The following is a 26,674-nucleotide window of genomic DNA, read 5'->3' on the forward strand; positions in this document are numbered from 1 at the left end:
GGTATGGCTCCCTATGAGGCTCTATATGGGAGAAAATGTCGATCGCCACTATGTTGGGCCGAAGTGGGGGAGAAAAGTATTCTTGGACCGGAGATTATACAAGAAACCACCGCGAAAGTCAAAATGATCCAGGATAATCATAAGAAAGCCCAAGGCCGACAGAAGAACTATGCGGACAAACGGAGGAGACCTTTAGAATTTGAAGTTGGTGATCATGTGTATTTGAAGGTCCCTCCAAGATTGAGGTTGGGAGGACCGTTCAAAACGCGAAAGCTCTGTCCGAGGTATGTGGGACCATATCAGATTATGAGCCGGGTAGGTGAAGTGGCTTATCAGTTAGCACTACCACCCTCACTATCCGGGCTGCATGACGTATTCCACGTATCTCAGCTCCAAAAGTTCGTGCCTGATACTTTCCATCCTATTCTTCAGATTCTGTTGAAGTAGAACCAGATCTTTCCTATGATCCTCAACCTTGCCGTGTCTTAGAGCGAGCTAGCAAGTCTCAAAGGAGTAAGGAGATACCTATCGTGAAAGTGATGTGGGATGAGACGCGTCCTGAGGAAGCTACGTGGGAGCTTGAGTCAGAGATGCGGGAATCCTATCCTCACTTGTTTCGGTAAGTTTTTTTTTGAATTCGAGGACGAATTCTATTTAAGGAGGGGAGAATGTAATACCCGGTATTATAATTGTCCAATTACCAATTCCAAATTAAATTGAGATGAGTAATGGACAAATATAATACACATTCTTACTAATGAGTCACATAAATCATGCCAATTAGTAAGAATGAGGGCATTATGGACATTTCCCACTTAAATGAGAATAAGGACTTGTTTGGTTCTTGGTGATATTCTAACCATTTGAACAAAACCAGAATTTGATAGAAAGAAGAGAAAGAAACGTGGAAGAGGGAGGAAGAGAAGAAGAAGCCTCCAAACTTGATTCAACTCAGCTCCATCCTTGCATGCACTAAATCTGTCCAAGCTCTGTCTCTATCATCATCTTCTATTCTGCTCTCAGCTCCATTCTCATCATCTTCTCAATCTCTAAGGTGAGTCCTTAGATAGAAACTATGGGCTTTGCATGTTGGGGTTTTATTTGGGGTTTAGGGATTGTGTGATGATTAATGAATCAATGAAGCTGAATATGTTGTATTGCCTTAAATCCTTGCTTGTTGGTGATTCTGAATTTTGTGCATGTTTTAAATTTGTGGGATTTGTTAGTAATGCAGGGGATGAACTTAGAAGCATTTTGGGACTGTCATAGAATCCTTAAAAATGCAGAAAAATGATTCTGGTACAGTGTAACCGGTTACGGGTTTTGGTGTAACCGGTTACGCTGTTGAAAACTGGGAAATCTGGGCATTTTGCGTATCCGTATCCGGTTACGGGTTCTGGTGTAACCGGTTACACTGGGCGAAATAGGAAAAATCAGCAATCTTTGGAAATTCGTAACTCCCTCTTCGTGTACCCGTTTGACGCGTACCATATACTGTTAGAAAGCTAATTAAGTGTACTATCTAGGAAAATTAGCATTAATGTCTTAATGTCATTTTTTGATATATCTGATATGCCTATCGTTAAGTGCGACAGTTTGGAACATATGTCAGTTATGCATAGATGAGCTGAAATGACTTTACTACTCTTAATTACCATGTCATGTTGATATGTGTGTGCTATATTGTGTTGTGACATGAACGATCTGTTAATGCCCGTTGTTTCGGTTAAACAATTGGGATTGTGTGCTTGCGTGTTTTGGCGCTTGATATGTGTGTATGCTAGAATCGAAACGGGCCGGGGGCTAGGTTGCGTTACATCCCGGGTTTGTGACCAATGGGACAGCCCCGATCATGTGATCTTGGGCTCACACCTGAGCTACCGTTGTAGTGTGCTTGTGAGGGTCTTGAGGCATTTTCCCACTTGGCGTTAACACACTTGCGTTCTCGGTATGGTGGCGTTGTGCGGCCAAGTAGGCCTAGGCATGACAGGTAAACCATCTCTTGTGGTGCCATGTAGGCTACATCACTAGGCTTTCGCCCGATGGACCCATGTGTCAAGATGGCGTATTGTACTCGGCGTTAACACATGTGCGTGAAGATGGTTAATGGGACGATGACGCCAATTAGGCTAAGGTAATCTCGCGACCATTTAGGCTTTTGCGAACCCGTCTAATCATCTTGCGGTGTGCTTGTACAAGTCTCTTGACAATAGGCATGGGCGTGATTCATCGAGGGTGTGTTTTTATAACCTAGTCGAGGCATTAACGCGTTTCTGGATTCCCCGTATGTGGATGCGGGTTTTGCATACTTGGTTGCTTATACAATTGTATATTTGTATTATTCATCCAATGGTGGATGAATTGATCGTTTGCTCAGTATTTGTACCGGAAGTGAGAATAACCCCGAATCCATGGTGGATTCGCTCATTTTTGTATGATCCCTATAGATCCGAGCGGACTAATAGGATAGGCGGACTCACTGAGATTTAGTAATCTCATCCCATTCCAATTATTTCTTTTCAGGTGGCTCGAGGCAAGATCGCGGTAAGGGAAAGATGGATTAGATCTTTTGGCGATGCTTGGATGTTTCTTTTAGTTCCTTATCGTGCTTACTAGTTATTGTATTTTGGATATGTACTGATATGATGTACTTATATTTTAGCCATGATACATTCGGCTTATGTATTCGTGTACTTCTATCTCCGCTGCAAACATTATGTAATTGTTGTCTTATGAACCATATTTAATACTTTATGCATATTATTCTAGACATATATGTGTGGGGTGTTACAGTTGGTATCAGAGCAGGTCGATCCTCGACCTTGCTAAGACGCATCATAATGCAGTACAATTCTGCCTCATATGTGTATGATCAGTATGATTCCTTATGTCTTATTTATGGCATTGAGCCTGATCAACTTGATTCCATGCGTAGGACAGACATGGAGATGGCTGAGCAACGCAGAGGTCCCAGAAGGCCCAGAACTAGGAATGTGGAGCCCGACCAAGGAACCGGAGGTGCAGGCGTGCCTTGGCAACAGATGATGCAGCAAAATAAGATGATGGCCCAAATGATACAAGGCATGCAGGGACAACAACCTCCTACCCAAGTTCCCGTTCCTCAGGCTGCAGCTGGACCAGACTTTCGTGCTTTCTTCAGGATGGATCCTCCGGAGTTTGTTGGCGGACTTGACTCTCTTTTGGCCCATGATTGGCTAGCTGGTATGGAAAGGGTGTTCCAAGCTATTCAGTGTACTGAAAAAGAAAAGGTGATCTTTGCTACTCAGAAGATGAAGGGACCGGCTCTTAGGTGGTGGAACACTGCATCTACCTATTTCACCATACAAGAGATTCCTAAGGATTGGCAACACTTCAAAGTAGCATTCTTGGAGAAGTATTTCCCTAATAGTGTGAGGACTCAGAAGGAGCGAGAATTCCAGAACTTCAAGCAAGGTGACATGTCCGTTTCGGAATATGCAGAGAAGTTCGAAGACTTGGCTGATTACTCCCGACAAGCTGTTTATGCTCCAGATGAACTATGGAAGATTGACCAGTTCATGATGGGTTTAAGGGATGACATTGCTCATAGTGTATCCCAAAGAGAGTTCACTACTTATGCTGAGTGTTTGAGGCAATGCTATGTTGCTGAAAACAGTTTGAAGAGGGTTCAAGAAGAGAGGAACCAGAACAGGACTAATTTTAGGGAGCAAGGAAGATCTACTCAACACTTGAGGCCTCGTAACCCTCCATCAAAGAAGAAGCAGGTTTATGGTAACCAATAAGCTCAACCGCCCTATTGTCACAAGTGTAATAGGAAGCACACCGGGGAGTGCACCAACCCTTCAGTGACTTGTTACGAGTGTGGCGAGCCAGGTCACATATCCAGATTCTGCCCCAAGAAGAGAGTTCCTGAGAAGACTGCAGGTCGTGTTTACACGTTGGATTCAAGGAAGGCTAAGGGAAACCACAACCTCATTGCGGGTACGTGTTATGTTAACAATCAACCTTTATGTGTTTTATTTGATTGTGGAGCCACTCATTCTTTTTTCTCTACCGAGTGTGTTTACCGGCTTGGTTTGGAGGTTATTCCATTGCCTGATCCCATGATTATTTCTTCGGCAACGGATGATACCGTGGAAGCTCGACTAGTTTGTAAAGACTGTTCGGTGTCTTTTAATGGTCGTGACTATCCAATTGATCTGATTTGCTTACCCCTCAAGAGGCTTGACGTTATCCTAGGGATGGATTGGTTGTCTCTTAACTCGGTGTACATTGGTTGCAAAGAGAAGGCCATATTCATTCCTGCAGAAGAGACTTCTTCCGATGATGCAATTACCAAGTTGATAGAAGGTACGATCAGCGCGGTTAATTATCTCTTTTCTCAAGAAAGATCCTTTATTTTAGTTCTTTCCAAGGAACCTTCTTTGAGAGTTGAATTGTCGGAGATTCCGGTGGTGCGCGAATTTCCTGATGTATTTCCTGAGGATATCACTTCTCTTCCTCCAGAAAGGGAAGTAGAATTCTCGATTGATCTTGTTCCTGGAACAACCCCAGTTTCCATCACTCCATATAGGATGTCTCCTATTGAACTCAGAGAACTGAAGAGCCAATTGGAAGAGCTTCTTGCTAAGCATTTTATCCAACCTAGTGTTTCTCCATGGGGAGCTCCTGTTCTTTTGGTAAAGAAGAAAGACGGAAGTATGCGCTTGTGCATCGATTATCGTCAGTTGAACAAAGTTACCATAAAGAACAAATATCCTTTACCACAGATTGATGACCTCCTAGATCAGTTGAAAGGAGCCAGTGTGTTCTCGAAGATTGATCTTAGGTCAGGGTACCATCAAATTCGAGTGAAGAGCTCAGATGTACCTAAGACTGCATTCAGGACTCGATATGGTCACTACGAGTTTTTAGTTATGCCATTTGGTGTGACTAATGCTCCGACAGTTTTCATGGATTACATGAATCGAATCTTTCAACCATATCTGGACCAGTTTGTAGTAATCTTCATTGACGACATCCTGGTGTATTCCCGTACTCCCGAAGTCATGAAGAGCATTTGCGGATTGTGTTATCTACTCTTCGGGAGAAGCAATTGTATGCCAAGTTCAGTAAGTGTGAATTTTGGCTATCCGAAGTAAGTTTCCTCGGTCATGTCATCTCAGGAGGAGGCGTGGCAGTGGATCCCTCTAAAGTATAAGCAGTGGTGAATTGGGATCGACCAAAGAGTGTGACTGAAGTCAGAAGCTTCCTGGTTTTGGCAGGTTATTACCGAAGATTTATTATGGGGTTTGCTAAGCTAGCCTTACCATTGACGAAGCTTACCCGTAAGGAAGTTGCTTTTGAATGGAATTCCGAATGTGAGCAGAGTTTTCAGAAGCTTAAGAAGAAGTTGACTACTGCACCCGTATTAGTGATTCCGGATCCAAACCGATCCTATGAAGTGTTCTGCGACGCTTCTAAGAAAGGTTTAGGCGGAGTATTGATGCAAGACGGACAGGTGGTAGCTTATGCGTCTCGGCAGTTGAGATCTCATGAAGAGAATTACCCGACCCACGATCTTGAGCTTGTTGCAATAGTTTTTGCACTCAAGGTGTGGCGACATTATCTATATGGCGTTCACTTTGAGATGTTTAGTGATCATAAAAGCTTGAGATATCTTTTCGACCAGAAGGAGTTGAATATGCGACAAAGGAGATGGATGGAGTACCTTAAGGATTTTGACTTTGAATTGAAATACCATCCAGGAAAGGCTAACAAAGTGGCAGATGCCTTAAGTAGGAAGGAATTTCGAGTTGCTGAACTGATGATGTTAGAGCATGGATTGTTGGAGAAGTTTCGAAATCTTAACCTTCAGTTTGAATGGACACCCAATGGTGTGTTGATTAGTAACTTGAACATCCAGAATGAGCTACAAGGAAGAATTCAAATATCACAGGGGTATGATGAGCAATTGCAAGCGAGCGGAGGCATGCTTGATTTTGTGAGGGCACCTGATGGAGTAATCTTGTTCAAGCAACGAATGTGTATACCGAACGATTCTGAGTTGAAGCGTTTGATTCTTGATGAAGCACACAAGAGTAGATTTTCTATTCATCCTGGATCGACCAAAATGTATCAGGACTTGAAGAAAGACTTTTGGTGGCCGGGAATGAAGAAGGAGATTGCAGAATATGTGGCACAATGTTCCGTTTGCCAACAAGTTAAAATTGAACATCAGAGGCCAGGAGGAATGTTACAGCCACTGGAGATACCGATGTGGAAATGGGATTCTATCTCCATGGATTTCATTGTGGGATTACCTCGTACTCGAGGCGGACATGATTCTATATGGGTAATAGTGGACAGGTTGACTAAGTCTGCTCACTTTTTACCTGTAAAGACCACTCACAAGGTGATTCATCTTGCAAGGCTTTTCATAGCAGAGATTGTACGGTTGCATGGCGTGCCATCTAGTATAGTGTCCGATCGTGATCCAAAGTTCACTTCGAGATTTTGGAAGATGTTTCATAAGGAATTGGGGACTAAACTAGATATGAGTACATCCAACCATCCTCAGTCCGATGGGCAGACAGAGAGGACAATCCAGACGATAGAAGATATGTTAAGAGCTTGCATTCTAGAAGAAGGTGGGAGTTGGAAGGATCATTTACCGTTGGTAGAGCTCGCATATAATAACAGTTACCATGCTAGTTTGGGTATGGCTCCCTATGAGGCTCTATATGGGAGAAAATGTCGATCGCCACTATGTTGGGCCGAAGTGGGGGAGAAAAGTATTCTTGGACCGGAGATTATACAAGAAACCACCGCGAAAGTCAAAATGATCCAGGATAATCATAAGAAAGCCCAAGGCCGACAGAAGAACTATGCGGACAAACGGAGGAGACCTTTAGAATTTGAAGTTGGTGATCATGTGTATTTGAAGGTCCCTCCAAGATTGAGGTTGGGAGGACCGTTCAAAACGCGAAAGCTCTGTCCGAGGTATGTGGGACCATATCAGATTATGAGCCGGGTAGGTGAAGTGGCTTATCAGTTAGCACTACCACCCTCACTATCCGGGCTGCATGACGTATTCCACGTATCTCAGCTCCAAAAGTTCGTGCCTGATACTTTCCATCCTATTCTTCAGATTCTGTTGAAGTAGAACCAGATCTTTCCTATGATCCTCAACCTTGCCGTGTCTTAGAGCGAGCTAGCAAGTCTCAAAGGAGTAAGGAGATACCTATCGTGAAAGTGATGTGGGATGAGACGCGTCCTGAGGAAGCTACGTGGGAGCTTGAGTCAGAGATGCGGGAATCCTATCCTCACTTGTTTCGGTAAGTTTTTTTTTGAATTCGAGGACGAATTCTATTTAAGGAGGGGAGAATGTAATACCCGGTATTATAATTGTCCAATTACCAATTCCAAATTAAATTGAGATGAGTAATGGACAAATATAATACACATTCTTACTAATGAGTCACATAAATCATGCCAATTAGTAAGAATGAGGGCATTATGGACATTTCCCACTTAAATGAGAATAAGGACTTGTTTGGTTCTTGGTGATATTCTAACCATTTGAACAAAACCAGAATTTGATAGAAAGAAGAGAAAGAAACGTGGAAGAGGGAGGAAGAGAAGAAGAAGCCTCCAAACTTGATTCAACTCAGCTCCATCCTTGCATGCACTAAATCTGTCCAAGCTCTGTCTCTATCATCATCTTCTATTCTGCTCTCAGCTCCATTCTCATCATCTTCTCAATCTCTAAGGTGAGTCCTTAGATAGAAACTATGGGCTTTGCATGTTGGGGTTTTATTTGGGGTTTAGGGATTGTGTGATGATTAATGAATCAATGAAGCTGAATATGTTGTATTGCCTTAAATCCTTGCTTGTTGGTGATTCTGAATTTTGTGCATGTTTTAAATTTGTGGGATTTGTTAGTAATGCAGGGGATGAACTTAGAAGCATTTTGGGACTGTCATAGAATCCTTAAAAATGCAGAAAAATGATTCTGGTACAGTGTAACCGGTTACGGGTTTTGGTGTAACCGGTTACGCTGTTGAAAACTGGGAAATCTGGGCATTTTGCGTATCCGTAACCGGTTACGGGTTCTGGTGTAACCGGTTACACTGGGCGAAATAGGAAAAATCAGCAATCTTTGGAAATTCGTAACTCCCTCTTCGTGTACCCGTTTGACGCGTACCATATACTGTTAGAAAGCTAATTAAGTGTACTATCTAGGAAAATTAGCATTAATGTCTTAATGTCATTTTTTGATATATCTGATATGCCTATCGTTAAGTGCGACAGTTTGGAACATATGTCAGTTATGCATAGATGAGCTGAAATGACTTTACTACTCTTAATTACCATGTCATGTTGATATGTGTGTGCTATATTGTGTTGTGACATGAACGATCTGTTAATGCCCGTTGTTTCGGTTAAACAATTGGGATTGTGTGCTTGCGTGTTTTGGCGCTTGATATGTGTGTATGCTAGAATCGAAACGGGCCGGGGGCTAGGTTGCGTTACATCCCGGGTTTGTGACCAATGGGACAGCCCCGATCATGTGATCTTGGGCTCACACCTGAGCTACCGTTGTAGTGTGCTTGTGAGGGTCTTGAGGCATTTTCCCACTTGGCGTTAACACACTTGCGTTCTCGGTATGGTGGCGTTGTGCGGCCAAGTAGGCCTAGGCATGACAGGTAAACCATCTCTAGTGGTGCCATGTAGGCTACATCACTAGGCTTTCGCCCGATGGACCCATGTGTCAAGATGGCGTATTGTACTCGGCGTTAACACATGTGCGTGAAGATGGTTAATGGGACGATGACGCCAATTAGGCTAAGGTAATCTCGCGACCATTTAGGCTTTTGCGAACCCGTCTAATCATCTTGCGGTGTGCTTGTACAAGTCTCTTGACAATAGGCATGGGCGTGATTCATCGAGGGTGTGTTTTTATAACCTAGTCGAGGCATTAACGCGTTTCTGGATTCCCCGTATGTGGATGCGGGTTTTGCATACTTGGTTGCTTATACAATTGTATATTTGTATTATTCATCCAATGGTGGATGAATTGATCGTTTGCTCAGTATTTGTACCGGAAGTGAGAATAACCCCGAATCCATGGTGGATTCGCTCATTTTTGTATGATCCCTATAGATCCGAGCGGACTAATAGGATAGGCGGACTCACTGAGATTTAGTAATCTCATCCCATTCCAATTATTTCTTTTCAGGTGGCTCGAGGCAAGATCGCGGTAAGGGAAAGATGGATTAGATCTTTTGGCGATGCTTGGATGTTTCTTTTAGTTCCTTATCGTGCTTACTAGTTATTGTATTTTGGATATGTACTGATATGATGTACTTATATTTTAGCCATGATACATTCGGCTTATGTATTCGTGTACTTCTATCTCCGCTGCAAACATTATGTAATTGTTGTCTTATGAACCATATTTAATACTTTATGCATATTATTCTAGACATATATGTGTGGGGTGTTACAGTTGGTATCAGAGCAGGTCGATCCTCGACCTTGCTAAGACGCATCATAATGCAGTACAATTCTGCCTCATATGTGTATGATCAGTATGATTCCTTATGTCTTATTTATGGCATTGAGCCTGATCAACTTGATTCCATGCGTAGGACAGACATGGAGATGGCTGAGCAACGCAGAGGTCCCAGAAGGCCCAGAACTAGGAATGTGGAGCCCGACCAAGGAACCGGAGGTGCAGGCGTGCCTTGGCAACAGATGATGCAGCAAAATAAGATGATGGCCCAAATGATGCAAGGCATGCAGGGACAACAACCTCCTACCCAAGTTCCCGTTCCTCAGGCTGCAGCTGGACCAGACTTTCGTGCTTTCTTCAGGATGGATCCTCCGGAGTTTGTTGGCGGACTTGACTCTCTTTTGGCCCATGATTGGCTAGCTGGTATGGAAAGGGTGTTCCAAGCTATTCAGTGTACTGAAAAAGAAAAGGTGATCTTTGCTACTCAGAAGATGAAGGGACCGGCTCTTAGGTGGTGGAACACTGCATCTACCTATTTCACCATACAAGAGATTCCTAAGGATTGGCAACACTTCAAAGTAGCATTCTTGGAGAAGTATTTCCCTAATAGTGTGAGGACTCAGAAGGAGCGAGAATTCCAGAACTTCAAGCAAGGTGACATGTCCGTTTCGGAATATGCAGAGAAGTTCGAAGACTTGGCTGATTACTCCCGACAAGCTGTTTATGCTCCAGATGAACTATGGAAGATTGACCAGTTCATGATGGGTTTAAGGGATGACATTGCTCATAGTGTATCCCAAAGAGAGTTCACTACTTATGCTGAGTGTTTGAGGCAATGCTATGTTGCTGAAAACAGTTTGAAGAGGGTTCAAGAAGAGAGGAACCAGAACAGGACTAATTTTAGGGAGCAAGGAAGATCTACTCAACACTTGAGGCCTCGTAACCCTCCATCAAAGAAGAAGCAGGTTTATGGTAACCAATCAGCTCAACCGCCCTATTGTCACAAGTGTAATAGGAAGCACACCGGGGAGTGCACCAACCCTTCAGTGACTTGTTACGAGTGTGGCGAGCCAGGTCACATATCCAGATTCTGCCCCAAGAAGAGAGTTCCTGAGAAGACTGCAGGTCGTGTTTACACGTTGGATTCAAGGAAGGCTAAGGGAAACCACAACCTCATTGCGGGTACGTGTTATGTTAACAATCAACCTTTATGTGTTTTATTTGATTGTGGAGCCACTCATTCTTTTTTCTCTACCGAGTGTGTTTACCGGCTTGGTTTGGAGGTTATTCCATTGCCTGATCCCATGATTATTTCTTCGGCAACGGATGATACCGTGGAAGCTCGACTAGTTTGTAAAGACTGTTCGGTGTCTTTTAATGGTCGTGACTATCCAATTGATCTGATTTGCTTACCCCTCAAGAGGCTTGACGTTATCCTAGGGATGGATTGGTTGTCTCTTAACTCGGTGTACATTGGTTGCAAAGAGAAGGCCATATTCATTCCTGCAGAAGAGACTTCTTCCGATGATGCAATTACCAAGTTGATAGAAGGTACGATCAGCGCGGTTAATTATCTCTTTTCTCAAGAAAGATCCTTTATTTTAGTTCTTTCCAAGGAACCTTCTTTGAGAGTTGAATTGTCGGAGATTCCGGTGGTGCGCGAATTTCCTGATGTATTTCCTGAGGATATCACTTCTCTTCCTCCAGAAAGGGAAGTAGAATTCTCGATTGATCTTGTTCCTGGAACAACCCCAGTTTCCATCACTCCATATAGGATGTCTCCTATTGAACTCAGAGAACTGAAGAGCCAATTGGAAGAGCTTCTTGCTAAGCATTTTATCCAACCTAGTGTTTCTCCATGGGGAGCTCCTGTTCTTTTGGTAAAGAAGAAAGACGGAAGTATGCGCTTGTGCATCGATTATCGTCAGTTGAACAAAGTTACCATAAAGAACAAATATCCTTTACCACAGATTGATGACCTCCTAGATCAGTTGAAAGGAGCCAGTGTGTTCTCGAAGATTGATCTTAGGTCAGGGTACCATCAAATTCGAGTGAAGAGCTCAGATGTACCTAAGACTGCATTCAGGACTCGATATGGTCACTACGAGTTTTTAGTTATGCCATTTGGTGTGACTAATGCTCCGACAGTTTTCATGGATTACATGAATCGAATCTTTCAACCATATCTGGACCAGTTTGTAGTAATCTTCATTGACGACATCCTGGTGTATTCCCGTACTCCCGAAGATCATGAAGAGCATTTGCGGATTGTGTTATCTACTCTTCGGGAGAAGCAATTGTATGCCAAGTTCAGTAAGTGTGAATTTTGGCTATCCGAAGTAAGTTTCCTCGGTCATGTCATCTCAGGAGGAGGCGTGGCAGTGGATCCCTCTAAAGTATAAGCAGTGGTGAATTGGGATCGACCAAAGAGTGTGACTGAAGTCAGAAGCTTCCTGGTTTTGGCAGGTTATTACCGAAGATTTATTATGGGGTTTGCTAAGCTAGCCTTACCATTGACGAAGCTTACCCGTAAGGAAGTTGCTTTTGAATGGAATTCCGAATGTGAGCAGAGTTTTCAGAAGCTTAAGAAGAAGTTGACTACTGCACCCGTATTAGTGATTCCGGATCCAAACCGATCCTATGAAGTGTTCTGCGACGCTTCTAAGAAAGGTTTAGGCGGAGTATTGATGCAAGACGGACAGGTGGTAGCTTATGCGTCTCGGCAGTTGAGATCTCATGAAGAGAATTACCCGACCCACGATCTTGAGCTTGTTGCAATAGTTTTTGCACTCAAGGTGTGGCGACATTATCTATATGGCGTTCACTTTGAGATGTTTAGTGATCATAAAAGCTTGAGATATCTTTTCGACCAGAAGGAGTTGAATATGCGACAAAGGAGATGGATGGAGTACCTTAAGGATTTTGACTTTGAATTGAAATACCATCCAGGAAAGGCTAACAAAGTGGCAGATGCCTTAAGTAGGAAGGAATTTCGAGTTGCTGAACTGATGATGTTAGAGCATGGATTGTTGGAGAAGTTTCGAAATCTTAACCTTCAGTTTGAATGGACACCCAATGGTGTGTTGATTAGTAACTTGAACATCCAGAATGAGCTACAAGGAAGAATTCAGATATCACAGGGGTATGATGAGCAATTGCAAGCGAGCGGAGGCATGCTTGATTTTGTGAGGGCACCTGATGGAGTAATCTTGTTCAAGCAACGAATGTGTATACCGAACGATTCTGAGTTGAAGCGTTTGATTCTTGATGAAGCACACAAGAGTAGATTTTCTATTCATCCTGGATCGACCAAAATGTATCAGGACTTGAAGAAAGACTTTTGGTGGCCGGGAATGAAGAAGGAGATTGCAGAATATGTGGCACAATGTTCCGTTTGCCAACAAGTTAAGATTGAACATCAGAGGCCAGGAGGAATGTTACAGCCACTGGAGATACCGATGTGGAAATGGGATTCTATCTCCATGGATTTCATTGTGGGATTACCTCGTACTCGAGGCGGACATGATTCTATATGGGTAATAGTGGACAGGTTGACTAAGTCTGCTCACTTTTTACCTGTAAAGACCACTCACAAGGTGATTCATCTTGCAAGGCTTTTCATAGCAGAGATTGTACGGTTGCATGGCGTGCCATCTAGTATAGTGTCCGATCGTGATCCAAAGTTCACTTCGAGATTTTGGAAGATGTTTCATAAGGAATTGGGGACTAAACTAGATATGAGTACATCCAACCATCCTCAGTCTGATGGGCAGACAGAGAGGACAATCCAGACGATAGAAGATATGTTAAGAGCTTGCATTCTAGAAGAAGGTGGGAGTTGGAAGGATCATTTACCGTTGGTAGAGTTCGCATATAATAACAGTTACCATGCTAGTTTGGGTATGGCTCCCTATGAGGCTCTATATGGGAGAAAATGTCGATCGCCACTATGTTGGGCCGAAGTGGGGGAGAAAAGTATTCTTGGACCGGAGATTATACAAGAAACCACCGCGAAAGTCAAAATGATCCAGGATAATCATAAGAAAGCCCAAGGCCGACAGAAGAACTATGCGGACAAACGGAGGAGACCTTTAGAATTTGAAGTTGGTGATCATGTGTATTTGAAGGTCCCTCCAAGATTGAGGTTGGGAGGACCGTTCAAAACGCGAAAGCTCTGTCCGAGGTATGTGGGACCATATCAGATTATGAGCCGGGTAGGTGAAGTGGCTTATCAGTTAGCACTACCACCCTCACTATCCGGGCTGCATGACGTATTCCACGTATCTCAGCTCCGAAAGTTCGTGCCCGATACTTTCCATCCTATTCTTCCAGATTCTGTTGAAGTAGAACCAGATCTTTCCTATGATCCTCAACCTTGCCGTGTCTTAGAGCGAGCTAGCAAGTCTCAAAGGAGTAAGGAGATACCTATCGTGAAAGTGATGTGGGATGAGACGCGTCCTGAGGAAGCTACGTGGGAGCAGGGCCGGTCCTTTGAATTTGGGTGCCCTGGGCGAATTAAAAGAGTGGTGTCCCAAAAATTGTTTTTAACAATAAATACATAAGGACAAAAGAAATAATTGGATAAAAACACATTTTCATTTGACATTGTGCTAAAATGAATACAAGTATGGATCTTTGAATCAATGTTTATACTACATAAAAACATAAATCACTATAAAGAGACTTATTCTTCTTCTTCTTCTTGATCCGATCTTTTTTTCTATAAAAAAGTTTATCAAACCTTTAAAATTATTTAAATATCGTCCTCTTAGTATTTTTTTTATTGCAAAATCATTAATAATTTGCTCATACTCAAGGTTCTTCAAAAAATTATTTTCAATTGAAATCAACGCAAGACTATTTAATCTATCTTGTGACATAGTAAATCTCAAATAAGATTTTAATAATTTTAATTCAGAAAAACTTCTTTCAGCAGATGCAACACTGACAGGAATAGTCAATATTATTCTATAAGTTATGCGTGCATTAGGAAAAAAATTAAAAGTATTTAAGGAACTCAATATCATATAGCTTGATTTTGATTCAATTGTTAAAACTTTTCTAATAACTTTAAATTCTTCAAACAAAATTCCACCATCAAGATCAAGAGAATCGTCATGTTTTAAACAAGTTTCACGATGTTTACAACATGCTTTCAAGTCTCTACCAGATAATGATCTAAGCCTTTCAATACTAAACAAGAATTCAAAAATATTTTCATATGTGCTATACTGCTCAAATCTTCTATCAAGTGAATCAATTGTTTGATCTACAATATATAAGAAATAATTATTTCGGAAAGACTCTTCAGCAAACTCAAGATTCAGTTGCGTGAGTTGAGACGAATTTTCCTCATAGTGTTTTTTTAGGGGATTTTCATCATAATATTAATTGATTTTATTTTAGGGGAATTAATTGATTTTATTCTACTTTATATTTTATTTATGGGAAATTACATTCTTTTATTAATTTCGACATTGTAGTGCCTCTATAATTTTGTTATTCAGTATTTTTCAAATATAAAATTCTAGCAAGTATTTTTATATTAGGGGTAAAAAAAAAATTTTGGTGCCCCTAAAATTATGGGGCCCTGGGCTCCCGCCCCACGAGCCCGTGCTCAGGGCCACCCCTGCGTGGGAGCTTGAGTCAGAGATGCGGGAATCCTATCCTTACTTGTTTCGGTAAGTTTTTTTTTGAATTCGAGGACGAATTCTATTTAAGGAGGGGAGAATGTAATACCCGGTATTATAATTGTCCAATTACCAATTCCAAATTAAATTGAGATGAGTAATGGACAAATATAATACACATTCTTACTAATGAGTCACATAAATCATGCCAATTAGTAAGAATGAGGGCATTATGGACATTTCCCACTTAAATGAGAATAAGGACTTGTTTGGTTCTTGGTGATATTCTAACCATTTGAACAAAACCAGAATTTGATAGAAAGAAGAGAAAGAAACGTGGAAGAGGGAGGAAGAGAAGAAGAAGCCTCCAAACTTGATTCAACTCAGCTCCATCCTTGCATGCACTAAATATGTCCAAGCTCTGTCTCTATCATCATCTTCTATTCTGCTCTCAGCTCCATTCTCATCATCTTCTCAATCTCTAAGGTGAGTCCTTAGATAGAAACTATGGGCTTTGCATGTTGGGGTTTTATTTGGGGTTTAGGGATTGTGTGATGATTAATGAATCAATGAAGCTGAATATGTTGTATTGCCTTAAATCCTTGCTTGTTGGTGATTCTGAATTTTGTGCATGTTTTAAATTTGTGGGATTTGTTAGTAATGCAGGGGATGAACTTAGAAGCATTTTGGGACTGTCATAGAATCCTTAAAAATGCAGAAAAATGATTCTGGTACAGTGTAACCGGTTACGGGTTTTGGTGTAACCGGTTACGCTGTTGAAAACTGGGAAATCTGGGCATTTTGCGTATCCGTAACCGGTTACGGGTTCTGGTGTAACCGGTTACACTGGGCGAAATAGGAAAAATCAGCAATCTTTGGAAATTCGTAACTCCCTCTTCGTGTACCCGTTTGACGCGTACCATATACTGTTAGAAAGCTAATTAAGGGTACTATCTAGGAAAATTAGCATAAATGTCTTAATGTCATTTTTTGATATATCTGATATGCCTATCGTTAAGTGCGACAGTTTGGAACATATGTCAGTTATGCATAGATGAGCTGAAATGACTTTACTACTCTTAATTACCATGTCATGTTGATATGTGTGTGCTATATTGTGTTGTGACATGAACGATCTGTTAATGCCCGTTGTTTCGGTTAAACAATTGGGATTGTGTGCTTGCGTGTTTTGGCGCTTGATATGTGTGTATGCTAGAATCGAAACGGGCCGGGGGCTAGGTTGCGTTACATCCCGGGTTTGTGACCAATGGGACAGCCCCGATCATGTGATCTTGGGCTCACACCTGAGCTACCGTTGTAGTGTGCTTGTGAGGGTCTTGAGGCATTTTCCCACTTGGCGTTAACACACTTGCGTTCTCGGTATGGTGGCGTTGTGCGGCCAAGTAGGCCTAGGCATGACAGGTAAACCATCTCTAGTGGTGCCATGTAGGCTACATCACTAGGCTTTCGCCCGATGGACCCATGTGTCAAGATGGCGTATTGTACTCGGCGTTAACACATGTGCGTGAAGATGGTTAATGGGACGATGACGCCAATTAGGCTAAGGTAATCTCGCGACCATTTAGGCTTTTGCGAACCCGTCTAATCATCTTGCGGTGTGCTTGTACAAGTCTCTTGACAATAGGCATGGGCGTGATTCATCGAGGGTGTGTTTTTATAACCTAGTCGAGGCATTAACGCGTTTCTGGATTCCCCGTATGTGGATGCGGGTTTTGCATACTTGGTTGCTTATACAATTGTATATTTGTATTATTCATCCAATGGTGGATGAATTGATCGTTTGCTCAGTATTTGTACCGGAAGTGAGAATAACCCCGAATCCATGGTGGATTCGCTCATTTTTGTATGATCCCTATAGATCCGAGCGGACTAATAGGATAGGCGGACTCACTGAGATTTAGTAATCTCATCCCATTCCAATTATTTCTTTTCAGGTGGCTCGAGGAAAGATCGCGGTAAGGGAAAGATGGATTAGATCTTTTGGCGATGCTTGGATGTTTCTTTTAGTTCCTTATCGTGCTTACTAGTTATTGTATTTTGGATATGTACTGATATGATGTACTTATATTTTAGCCATGATACATTCGGCTTATGTATTCGTGTACTTCTATCTCCGCTGCAAACATTATGTAATTGTTGTCTTATGAACCATATTTAATACTTTATGCATATTATTCTAGACATATATGTGTGGGGTGTTACAGTTGGTATCAGAGCAGGTCGATCCTCGACCTTGCTAAGACGCATCATAATGCAGTACAATTCTGCCTCATATGTGTATGATCAGTATGATTCCTTATGTCTTATTTATGGCATTGAGCCTGATCAACTTGATTCCATGCGTAGGACAGACATGGAGATGGCTGAGCAACGCAGAGGTCCCAGAAGGCCCAGAACTAGGAATTTGGAGCCCGACCAAGGAACCGGAGGTGCAGGCATGCCTTGGCAACAGATGATGCAGCAAAATAAGATGATGGCCCAAATGATGCAAGGAATGCAGGGACAACAACCTCCTACCCAAGTTCCCGTTCCTCAGGCTGCAGCTGGACCAGACTTTCGTGCTTTCTTCAGGATGGATCCTCCGGAGTTTGTTGGCAGACTTGACTCTCTTTTGGCCCATGATTGGCTAGCTGGTATGGAAAGGGTGTTCCAAGCTATTCAGTGTACTGAAAAAGAAAAGGTGATCTTTGCTACTCAGAAGATGAAGGGACCGGCTCTTAGGTGGTGGAACACTGCATCTACCTATTTCACCATACAAGAGATTCCTAAGGATTGGCAACACTTCAAAGTAGCATTCTTGGAGAAGTATTTCCCTAATAGTGTGAGGACTCAGAAGGAGCGAGAATTCCAGAACTTCAAGCAAGGTGACATGTCCGTTTCGGAATATGCAGAGAAGTTCGAAGACTTGGCTGATTACTCCCGACAAGCTGTTTATGCTCCAGATGAACTATGGAAGATTGACCAGTTCATGATGGGTTTAAGGGATGACATTGCTCATAGTGTATCCCAAAGAGAGTTCACTACTTATGCTGAGTGTTTGAGGCAATGCTATGTTGCTGAAAACAGTTTGAAGAGGGTTCAAGAAGAGAGGAACCAGAACAGGACTAATTTTAGGGAGCAAGGAAGATCTACTCAACACTTGAGGCCTCGTAACCCTCCATCAAAGAAGAAGCAGGTTTATGGTAACCAATCAGCTCAACCGCCCTATTGTCACAAGTGTAATAGGAAGCACACCGGGGAGTGCACCAACCCTTCAGTGACTTGTTACGAGTGTGGCGAGCCAGGTCACATATCCAGATTCTGCCCCAAGAAGAGAGTTCCTGAGAAGACTGCAGGTCGTGTTTACACGTTGGATTCAAGGAAGGCTAAGGGAAACCACAACCTCATTGCGGGTACGTGTTATGTTAACAATCAACCTTTATGTGTTTTATTTGATTGTGGAGCCACTCATTCTTTTTTCTCTACCGAGTGTGTTTACCGGCTTGGTTTGGAGGTTATTCCATTGCCTGATCCCATGATTATTTCTTCGGCAACGGATGATACCGTGGAAGCTCGACTAGTTTGTAAAGACTGTTCGGTGTCTTTTAATGGTCGTGACTATCCAATTGATCTGATTTGCTTACCCCTCAAGAGGCTTGACGTTATCCTAGGGATGGATTGGTTGTCTCTTAACTCGGTGTACATTGGTTGCAAAGAGAAGGCCATATTCATTCCTGCAGAAGAGACTTCTTCCGATGATGCAATTACCAAGTTGATAGAAGGTACGATCAGCGCGGTTAATTATCTCTTTTCTCAAGAAAGATCCTTTATTTTAGTTCTTTCCAAGGAACCTTCTTTGAGAGTTGAATTGTCGGAGATTCCGGTGGTGCGCGAATTTCCTGATGTATTTCCTGAGGATATCACTTCTCTTCCTCCAGAAAGGGAAGTAGAATTCTCGATTGATCTTGTTCCTGGAACAACCCCAGTTTCCATCACTCCATATAGGATGTCTCCTATTGAACTCAGAGAACTGAAGAGCCAATTGGAAGAGCTTCTTGCTAAGCATTTTATCCAACCTAGTGTTTCTCCATGGGGAGCTCCTGTTCTTTTGGTAAAGAAGAAAGACGGAAGTATGCGCTTGTGCATCGATTATCGTCAGTTGAACAAAGTTACCATAAAGAACAAATATCCTTTACCACAGATTGATGACCTCCTAGATCAGTTGAAAGGAGCCAGTGTGTTCTCGAAGATTGATCTTAGGTCAGGGTACCATCAAATTCGAGTGAAGAGCTCAGATGTACCTAAGACTGCATTCAGGACTCGATATGGTCACTACGAGTTTTTAGTTATGCCATTTGGTGTGACTAATGCTCCGACAGTTTTCATGGATTACATGAATCGAATCTTTCAACCATATCTGGACCAGTTTGTAGTAATCTTCATTGACGACATCCTGGTGTATTCCCGTACTCCCGAAGATCATGAAGAGCATTTGCGGATTGTGTTATCTACTCTTCGGGAGAAGCAATTGTATGCCAAGTTCAGTAAGTGTGAATTTTGGCTATCCGAAGTAAGTTTCCTCGGTCATGTCATCTCAGGAGGAGGCGTGGCAGTGGATCCCTCTAAAGTATAAGCAGTGGTGAATTGGGATCGACCAAAGAGTGTGACTGAAGTCAGAAGCTTCCTGGTTTTGGCAGGTTATTACCGAAGATTTATTATGGGGTTTGCTAAGCTAGCCTTACCATTGACGAAGCTTACCCGTAGGGAAGTTGCTTTTGAATGGAATTCCGAATGTGAGCAGAGTTTTCAGAAGCTTAAGAAGAAGTTGACTACTGCACCCGTATTAGTGATTCCGGATCCAAACCGATCCTATGAAGTGTTCTGCGACGCTTCTAAGAAAGGTTTAGGCGGAGTATTGATGCAAGACGGACAGGTGGTAGCTTATGCGTCTCGGCAGTTGAGATCTCATGAAGAGAATTACCCGACCCACGATCTTGAGCTTGTTGCAATAGTTTTTGCACTCAAGGTGTGGCGACATTATCTATATGGCGTTCACTTTGAGATGTTTAGTGATCATAAAAGCTTGAGATATCTTTTCGACCAGAAGGAGTTGAATATGCGACAAAGGAGATGGATGGAGTACCTTAAGGATTTTGACTTTGAATTGAAATACCATCCAGGAAAGGCTAACAAAGTGGCAGATGCCTTAAGTAGGAAGGAATTCGAGTTGCTGAACTGATGATGTTAGAGCATGGATTGTTGGAGAAGTTTCGAAATCTTAACCTTCAGTTTGAATGGACACCCAATGGTGTGTTGATTAGTAACTTGAACATCCAGAATGAGCTACAAGGAAGAATTCAGATATCACAGGGGTATGATGAGCAATTGCAAGCAAGCGGAGGCATGCTTGATTTTGTGAGGGCACCTGATGGAGTAATCTTGTTCAAGCAACGAATGTGTATACCGAACGATTCTGAGTTGAAGCGTTTGATTCTTGATGAAGCACACAAGAGTAGATTTTCTATTCATCCTGGATCGACCAAAATGTATCAGGACTTAAAGAAAGACTTTTGGTGGCCGGGAATGAAGAAGGAGATTGCAGAATATGTGGCACAATGTTCCGTTTGCCAACAAGTTAAAATTGAACATCAGAGGCCAGGAGGAATGTTACAGCCACTGGAGATACCGATGTGGAAATGGGATTCTATCTCCATGGATTTCATTGTGGGATTACCTCGTACTCGAGGCGGACATGATTCTATATGGGTAATAGTGGACAGGTTGACTAAGTCTGCTCACTTTTTACCTGTAAAGACCACTCACAAGGTGATTCATCTTGCAAGGCTTTTCATAGCAGAGATTGTACGGTTGCATGGCGTGCCATCTAGTATAGTGTCCGATCGTGATCCAAAGTTCACTTCGAGATTTTGGAAGATGTTTCATAAGGAATTGGGGACTAAACTAGATATGAGTACATCCAACCATCCTCAGTCCGATGGGCAGACAGAGAGGACAATCCAGACGATAGAAGATATGTTAAGAGCTTGCATTCTAGAAGAAGGTGGGAGTTGGAAGGATCATTTACCGTTGGTAGAGTTCGCATATAATAACAGTTACCATGCTAGTTTGGGTATGGCTCCCTATGAGGCTCTATATGGGAGAAAATGTCGATCGCCACTATGTTGGGCCGAAGTGGGGGAGAAAAGTATTCTTGGACCGGAGATTATACAAGAAACCACCGCGAAAGTCAAAATGATCCAGGATAATCATAAGAAAGCCCAAGGCCGACAGAAGAACTATGCGGACAAACGGAGGAGACCTTTAGAATTTGAAGTTGGTGATCATGTGTATTTGAAGGTCACTCCAAGATTGAGGTTGGGAGGACCGTTCAAAACGCGAAAGCTCTGTCCGAGGTATGTGGGACCATATCAGATTATGAGCCGGGTAGGTGAAGTGGCTTATCAGTTAGCACTACCACCCTCACTATCCGGGCTGCATGACGTATTCCACGTATCTCAGCTCCGAAAGTTCGTGCCCGATACTTTCCATCCTATTCTTCCAGATTCTGTTGAAGTAGAACCAGATCTTTCCTATGATCCTCAACCTTGCCGTGTCTTAGAGCGAGCTAGCAAGTCTCTAAGGAGTAAGGAGATACCTATCGTGAAAGTGATGTGGGATGCGACGCGTCCTGAGGAAGCTACGTGGGAGCTTGAGTCAGAGATGCGGGAATCCTATCCTCACTTGTTTCGGTAAGTTTTTTTTTGAATTCGAGGACGAATTCTATTTAAGGAGGGGAGAATGTAATACCCGATATTATAATTGTCCAATTACCAATTCCAAATTAAATTGAGATGAGTAATGGACAAATATAATACACATTCTTACTAATGAGTCACATAAATCATGCCAATTAGTAAGAATGAGGGCATTATGGACATTTCCCACTTAAATGAGAATAAGGACTTGTTTGGTTCTTGGTGATATTCTAACCATTTGAACAAAACCAGAATTTGATAGAAAGAAGAGAAAGAAACGTGGAAGAGGGAGGAAGAGAAGAAGAAGCCTCCAAACTTGATTCAACTCAGCTCCATCCTTGCATGCACTAAATCTGTCCAAGCTCTATCTCTATCATCATCTTCTATTCTGCTCTCAGCTCCATTCTCATCATCTTCTCAATCTCTAAGGTGAGTCCTTAGATAGAAACTATGGGCTTTGCATGTTGGGGTTTTATTTGGGGTTTAGGGATTGTGTGATGATTAATGAATCAATGAAGCTGAATATGTTGTATTTCCTTAAATCCTTGCTTGTTGGTGATTCTGAATTTTGTGCATGTTTTAAATTCGTGGGATTTGTTAGTAATGCAGGGGATGAACTTAGAAGCATTTTGGGACTGTCATAGAATCCTTAAAAATGCAGAAAAATGATTCTGGTACAGTGTAACTGGTTACGGGTTTTGGTGTAACCGGTTACGCTGTTGAAAACTGGGAAATCTGGGCATTTTGCGTATCCGTAACCTGTTACGGGTTCTGGTGTAACCGGTTACACTGTGCGAAATAGGAAAAATCAACAATCTTTGGAAATTCGTAACTCCCTCTTCGTGTACCCGTTTGACGCGTACCATATACTGTTAGAAAGCTAATTAAGTGTACTATCTAGGAAAATTAGCATTAATGTCTTAACGTCATTTTTTGATATATCTGATATGCCTATCGTTAAGTGTGTTAGTTACCAAATGGTGTTAATATCTTGGGTAATTTTTGGTAATTTTCAAGTCTTTTGTGATTAATAATAGTATTTAATTATCATTTGGTATATATATATATATATTCTTATATTTATATTATTGTCGAATAGTTCTTATCTTTGCAATTTGTGTTGGATTTTATAGTTTTCGTTAGATAAATGGAAGCTTGGACCATGGAAAAAGGCTTTGAAGAAATTCCAAGACCAAAAACCAAGGATTGCTGGAAAAAGGTACCGCGCTAAGCGAGGTGTAGGCCCGCTAAGCTCGGTTTTGAAGAAAAGAAGGAAGTTCTGGCAGAAACTGCCGTGCTAAGCGAGGTCTGGAGCCCTCTTAGCGCGGTTGGGCGGTTTAGCTAATTTTGAGTAGCGCGCTTAGCCGGCTGCACCGCGCTAAGCGCGGTCTGCGTAACTCAGTTTTGTTGTTTAAGGGCCAGAAGTGTTTTGAAAGGATATATCACATTCCTAAGACCAAAAAGAGCATATTTTACTGTAGCAAGTCAAGAATTGGAGATTCGAAGCTTTGATCGTCGATTAATCGCCGTAGATGCTTGTTGATCTTCATCCTTTCCTTCTTGAGCAAGCTACCATTCTCATGGATAGCTAAATCTCTTTGGTATCAAGATAAGATGTAATCTTCCTAGCCTTTTGTATGTTTTTCTTGTGAATATATTATGTATGAACAAGTGAAGATCAATATAGATGGTTTAGTTTGTTTATTAAAGCTTTTCTTTGGTATAAGTGTTTGAGACATCAATATTTGTATCTAGACCTAACTTTATCATCTATCAAACTATAAATTGCAGACATGGATTTAGCGTTTGATGTTTACTTAGTATCGGTTTTAAAAACGTTATTTGTATTGTTTAAACGGTGGAGAAATCGTCGGTTAAACAATACGGTAAATCTAACTATATCATCTATATAGATGGTTTAGTTTGTTTATTAAAGCTTTTCTTTGGTATAAGTGTTTGAGACATCAATATTTGTATCTAGACCTAACTTTATCATCTATCAAACTATAAATTGCAGACATGGATTTAGCGTTTGATGTTTACTTAGTATCGGTTTTAAAAACGTTATTTGTATTGTTTAAACGGTGGAGAAATCATCGGTTAAACAATACGGTAAATCTAACTATATCGTTGCGGACACGGACGATATAGGCGTCGATACGTAATTATATTGATCGTTACCGAGTTCATATACGTATATTTATAAGGAGACATACAAATTTAGGTCGATGAAATCAAATCTTGATACATTTTCTTTAACTTAGAACTTTCATTAATTTACTCTTTGCTACTAAAGTGATTGAATGATCTTTTGCAAACCCAAAACTAAAGTAACATTAACTCAAGACAAAATAGGCTATAGAACGGCGGTGATATCGCAATAATCCCTGTGGATACGATATAAACGAAAAGTACACCACAATACTCTTTCAACAAAATGGCGTCGTTGCCGGGGATTATTGTTTAGATATTGCAAGCATTGCAATAGTTTGTTTTGTATTGAGTCTTATAATTAATATCTTGTTTATAAATTTATTTTCCTTGTGTTTGTTAATTTTCTTGGTTAGTTTTTCAGATTACAGTTTATGCGAGGACGTATACCTGCAGATCAACTCCTTTTTGATCCTGAGATTGAGAGGACTGCACGTAGAGAGAATAGCAAAACTCGTAGGAGGAGACAACTAGCTAGGGAAAGAAGACAACAACAAGAGGCATCTTCTTCTTCGACTCCGGTTGAAAACTTAGTTGAGGAAGAAATGGCTGCGGATCCTAATGTTCCAGCTCGAGGGCCTTGTGTTAATAGCCCTCGACTCAATGCACAATTTGCTCGTGATCAAGCCAATGGAAGAAACTCCGAGATGAAAACGGGGTTACTTCAATTACTTTATCAGAATCCTTTCACAGGAGCAGATCACGAGGATCCTTTTACTCATCTAACAAAGTTCTATGAGATCGCCGGAACCATTGGTGTTCCGGAGGCCGAAGAAGAACAGGTTTTCAGGAGACTGTTTCCTCATTCCTTGATAGGAAAAGCTAAGGAATGGTACCTTGATCAACCAAACAATGTCATGACAAATTGGAACGAGTTAGAAGAAAAGTTTTTGGATCGGTTCTTTCCTCACAATAGGTTCATGGAAGCGAAAACTTCTATAGCGGTGTTCTCCCAAGGTCCGAGTGAATCTCTCAATGAAGCTTGGGAGAGGTTCAAGTCTATGGTTAGAAAATGTAAAGGGCATGGGTTTGATGAATTGTCTCAAATCCGTATCTTTAGAAATGGACTCCAACCTCAACCAAAAACTCGTTTAGATGCGACCGCGGGTGGTTCGTTGATGTCAAAAACAGCTGCTGAAGCAATTGCTATCATTGATAGGATGGATTTAAATGATCATCAAGGGCAACACAACCGTAGTGCATCGCAAAGAAAACCAGGAGTTCTTGAATTGAATACTGGTGATATCGCAATAATCCCTGTGGATACGATATAAACGAAAAGTACACCACAATACTCTTTCAACAAAATGCAATACTTGCTCAAAACAAGTTATTGACTCAACAAGTAGAATTGCTCACTCAACAAATGTCAAAACTCCCTCAACAAATCAAAGAGATACATGGAATCCCTCCTAAAAATCAACAAGTGATGTGTTGTGAATTGTGTAGGGGTGACCATCAAACTGGTTTTTGTCCTCCACCGGATGAAGAGGTGAATTATGTGTCTAATCCTAATCAAGGTTATGGTGGGAGACAACAACAACAACCTTACAACAATAACCAAGGTTACCAACAAAGAGGTAATCAAGGTTATCAAGGATGGAGGCCGGATGCGGGTCCATCAAATCGTCCAAGTCCTTATCAAGGTGGTTACAACCAACAACTTTAACAACCTCAACAAACAAAGCTTTCAATAGAGGACACTCTTAGCCAATTCATGCAATTGCAAATTGCAAGCCAAAAGAGTACGGATGCCGCAATAAAGAACGTTGAAACTCAAGTCGGGCAATTGTCAAAGCAACTTGCCGATCAAAACAAAGGTCCTTTTCCAACTACTACACAAGAAAATCCTCGTGAGCATTGTAAGTCAATTCTAACTCGTAGCGGTAGAAATATTGATATGGTTGTGGGAGAGATAGTTGAGGAAGAAATTGTTGAAAGTGAAAAAGATAGGGTGATTGAAGTAGAAAAAAATGTTGAGGGTGATTTAGTTGAAAATAAGAAAGAGAAAGAATTAGTGGAAAAAGAAACTCTTGAGAAAGTAGTAGAAAAAGAGAGAAAAAATTGAGTGTGAGTGATAAGGGAAAGAAGAAGGATGATTCTATACAAGTGAAGAAATTACCTTACCCTCCCGGTCCGTCAAAGAAAGAAGATGCAAAGCACTATGCTCGGTTCTTGGACATCTTTAGCAAGTTGCAAATCAATGTTCCTTTTTTCGAAGCATTAGAGAAAATGCCGATGTACTCTAAATTTATCAAAGACATCATCACTAAGAAGAGAAGATTCTTGGATCCGGAGGTAGTCACGGTGAGCTCTTGTTGTAATGCGTTAATTCAACGCACTACACCGATTAAATCAAATGATCCTGGACGGGTAACCTTGCCGGTGTCTATTGGAAATGTTCAAATAGGCAAAGGATTGGTGGATACCGGTTCTATCATTAATTTGATCCCATTGTCTATGGTGAGAAGGTTAGGAATTAATGACTAGAAGTTGACTAGAATGACACTATCATTAGCAGATAAGTCCACAGCTCATCCTCATGGAGTTGCGGAAGACTTGCTTGTCAAGGTTGACAAATT

The 26,674-nt window shown here is 41.6% G+C and overlaps 2 protein-coding genes across 2 annotated transcripts; both read left to right on the forward strand.

Moving 5' to 3' along the window:
* Positions 1–2,948: 2,948 nt before the first annotated feature.
* LOC131649109 (uncharacterized) lies at positions 2,949–3,782 on the forward strand. The gene has a single exon (XM_058918852.1). It carries the CDS (start codon positions 2,949–2,951, stop codon positions 3,780–3,782), a length of 834 nt encoding a protein of 277 aa, XP_058774835.1.
* A 5,863-nt stretch (positions 3,783–9,645) lies between these two features.
* LOC131649110 (uncharacterized) lies at positions 9,646–15,852 on the forward strand. Its single transcript, XM_058918853.1, has 6 exons — positions 9,646–10,678; positions 11,645–11,809; positions 11,963–12,166; positions 12,446–12,699; positions 12,820–13,932; positions 15,793–15,852. The coding sequence occupies exons 1-6, from the start codon at positions 9,646–9,648 to the stop codon at positions 15,850–15,852; spliced, it is 2,829 nt and encodes a 942-aa protein (XP_058774836.1).
* Positions 15,853–26,674: the final 10,822 nt, after the last annotated feature.

Source organism: Vicia villosa, linkage group LG2 (genome assembly GCF_029867415.1).
Source record: "Vicia villosa cultivar HV-30 ecotype Madison, WI linkage group LG2, Vvil1.0, whole genome shotgun sequence".
Classification (NCBI taxonomy): Eukaryota; Viridiplantae; Streptophyta; class Magnoliopsida; order Fabales; family Fabaceae; genus Vicia; species Vicia villosa.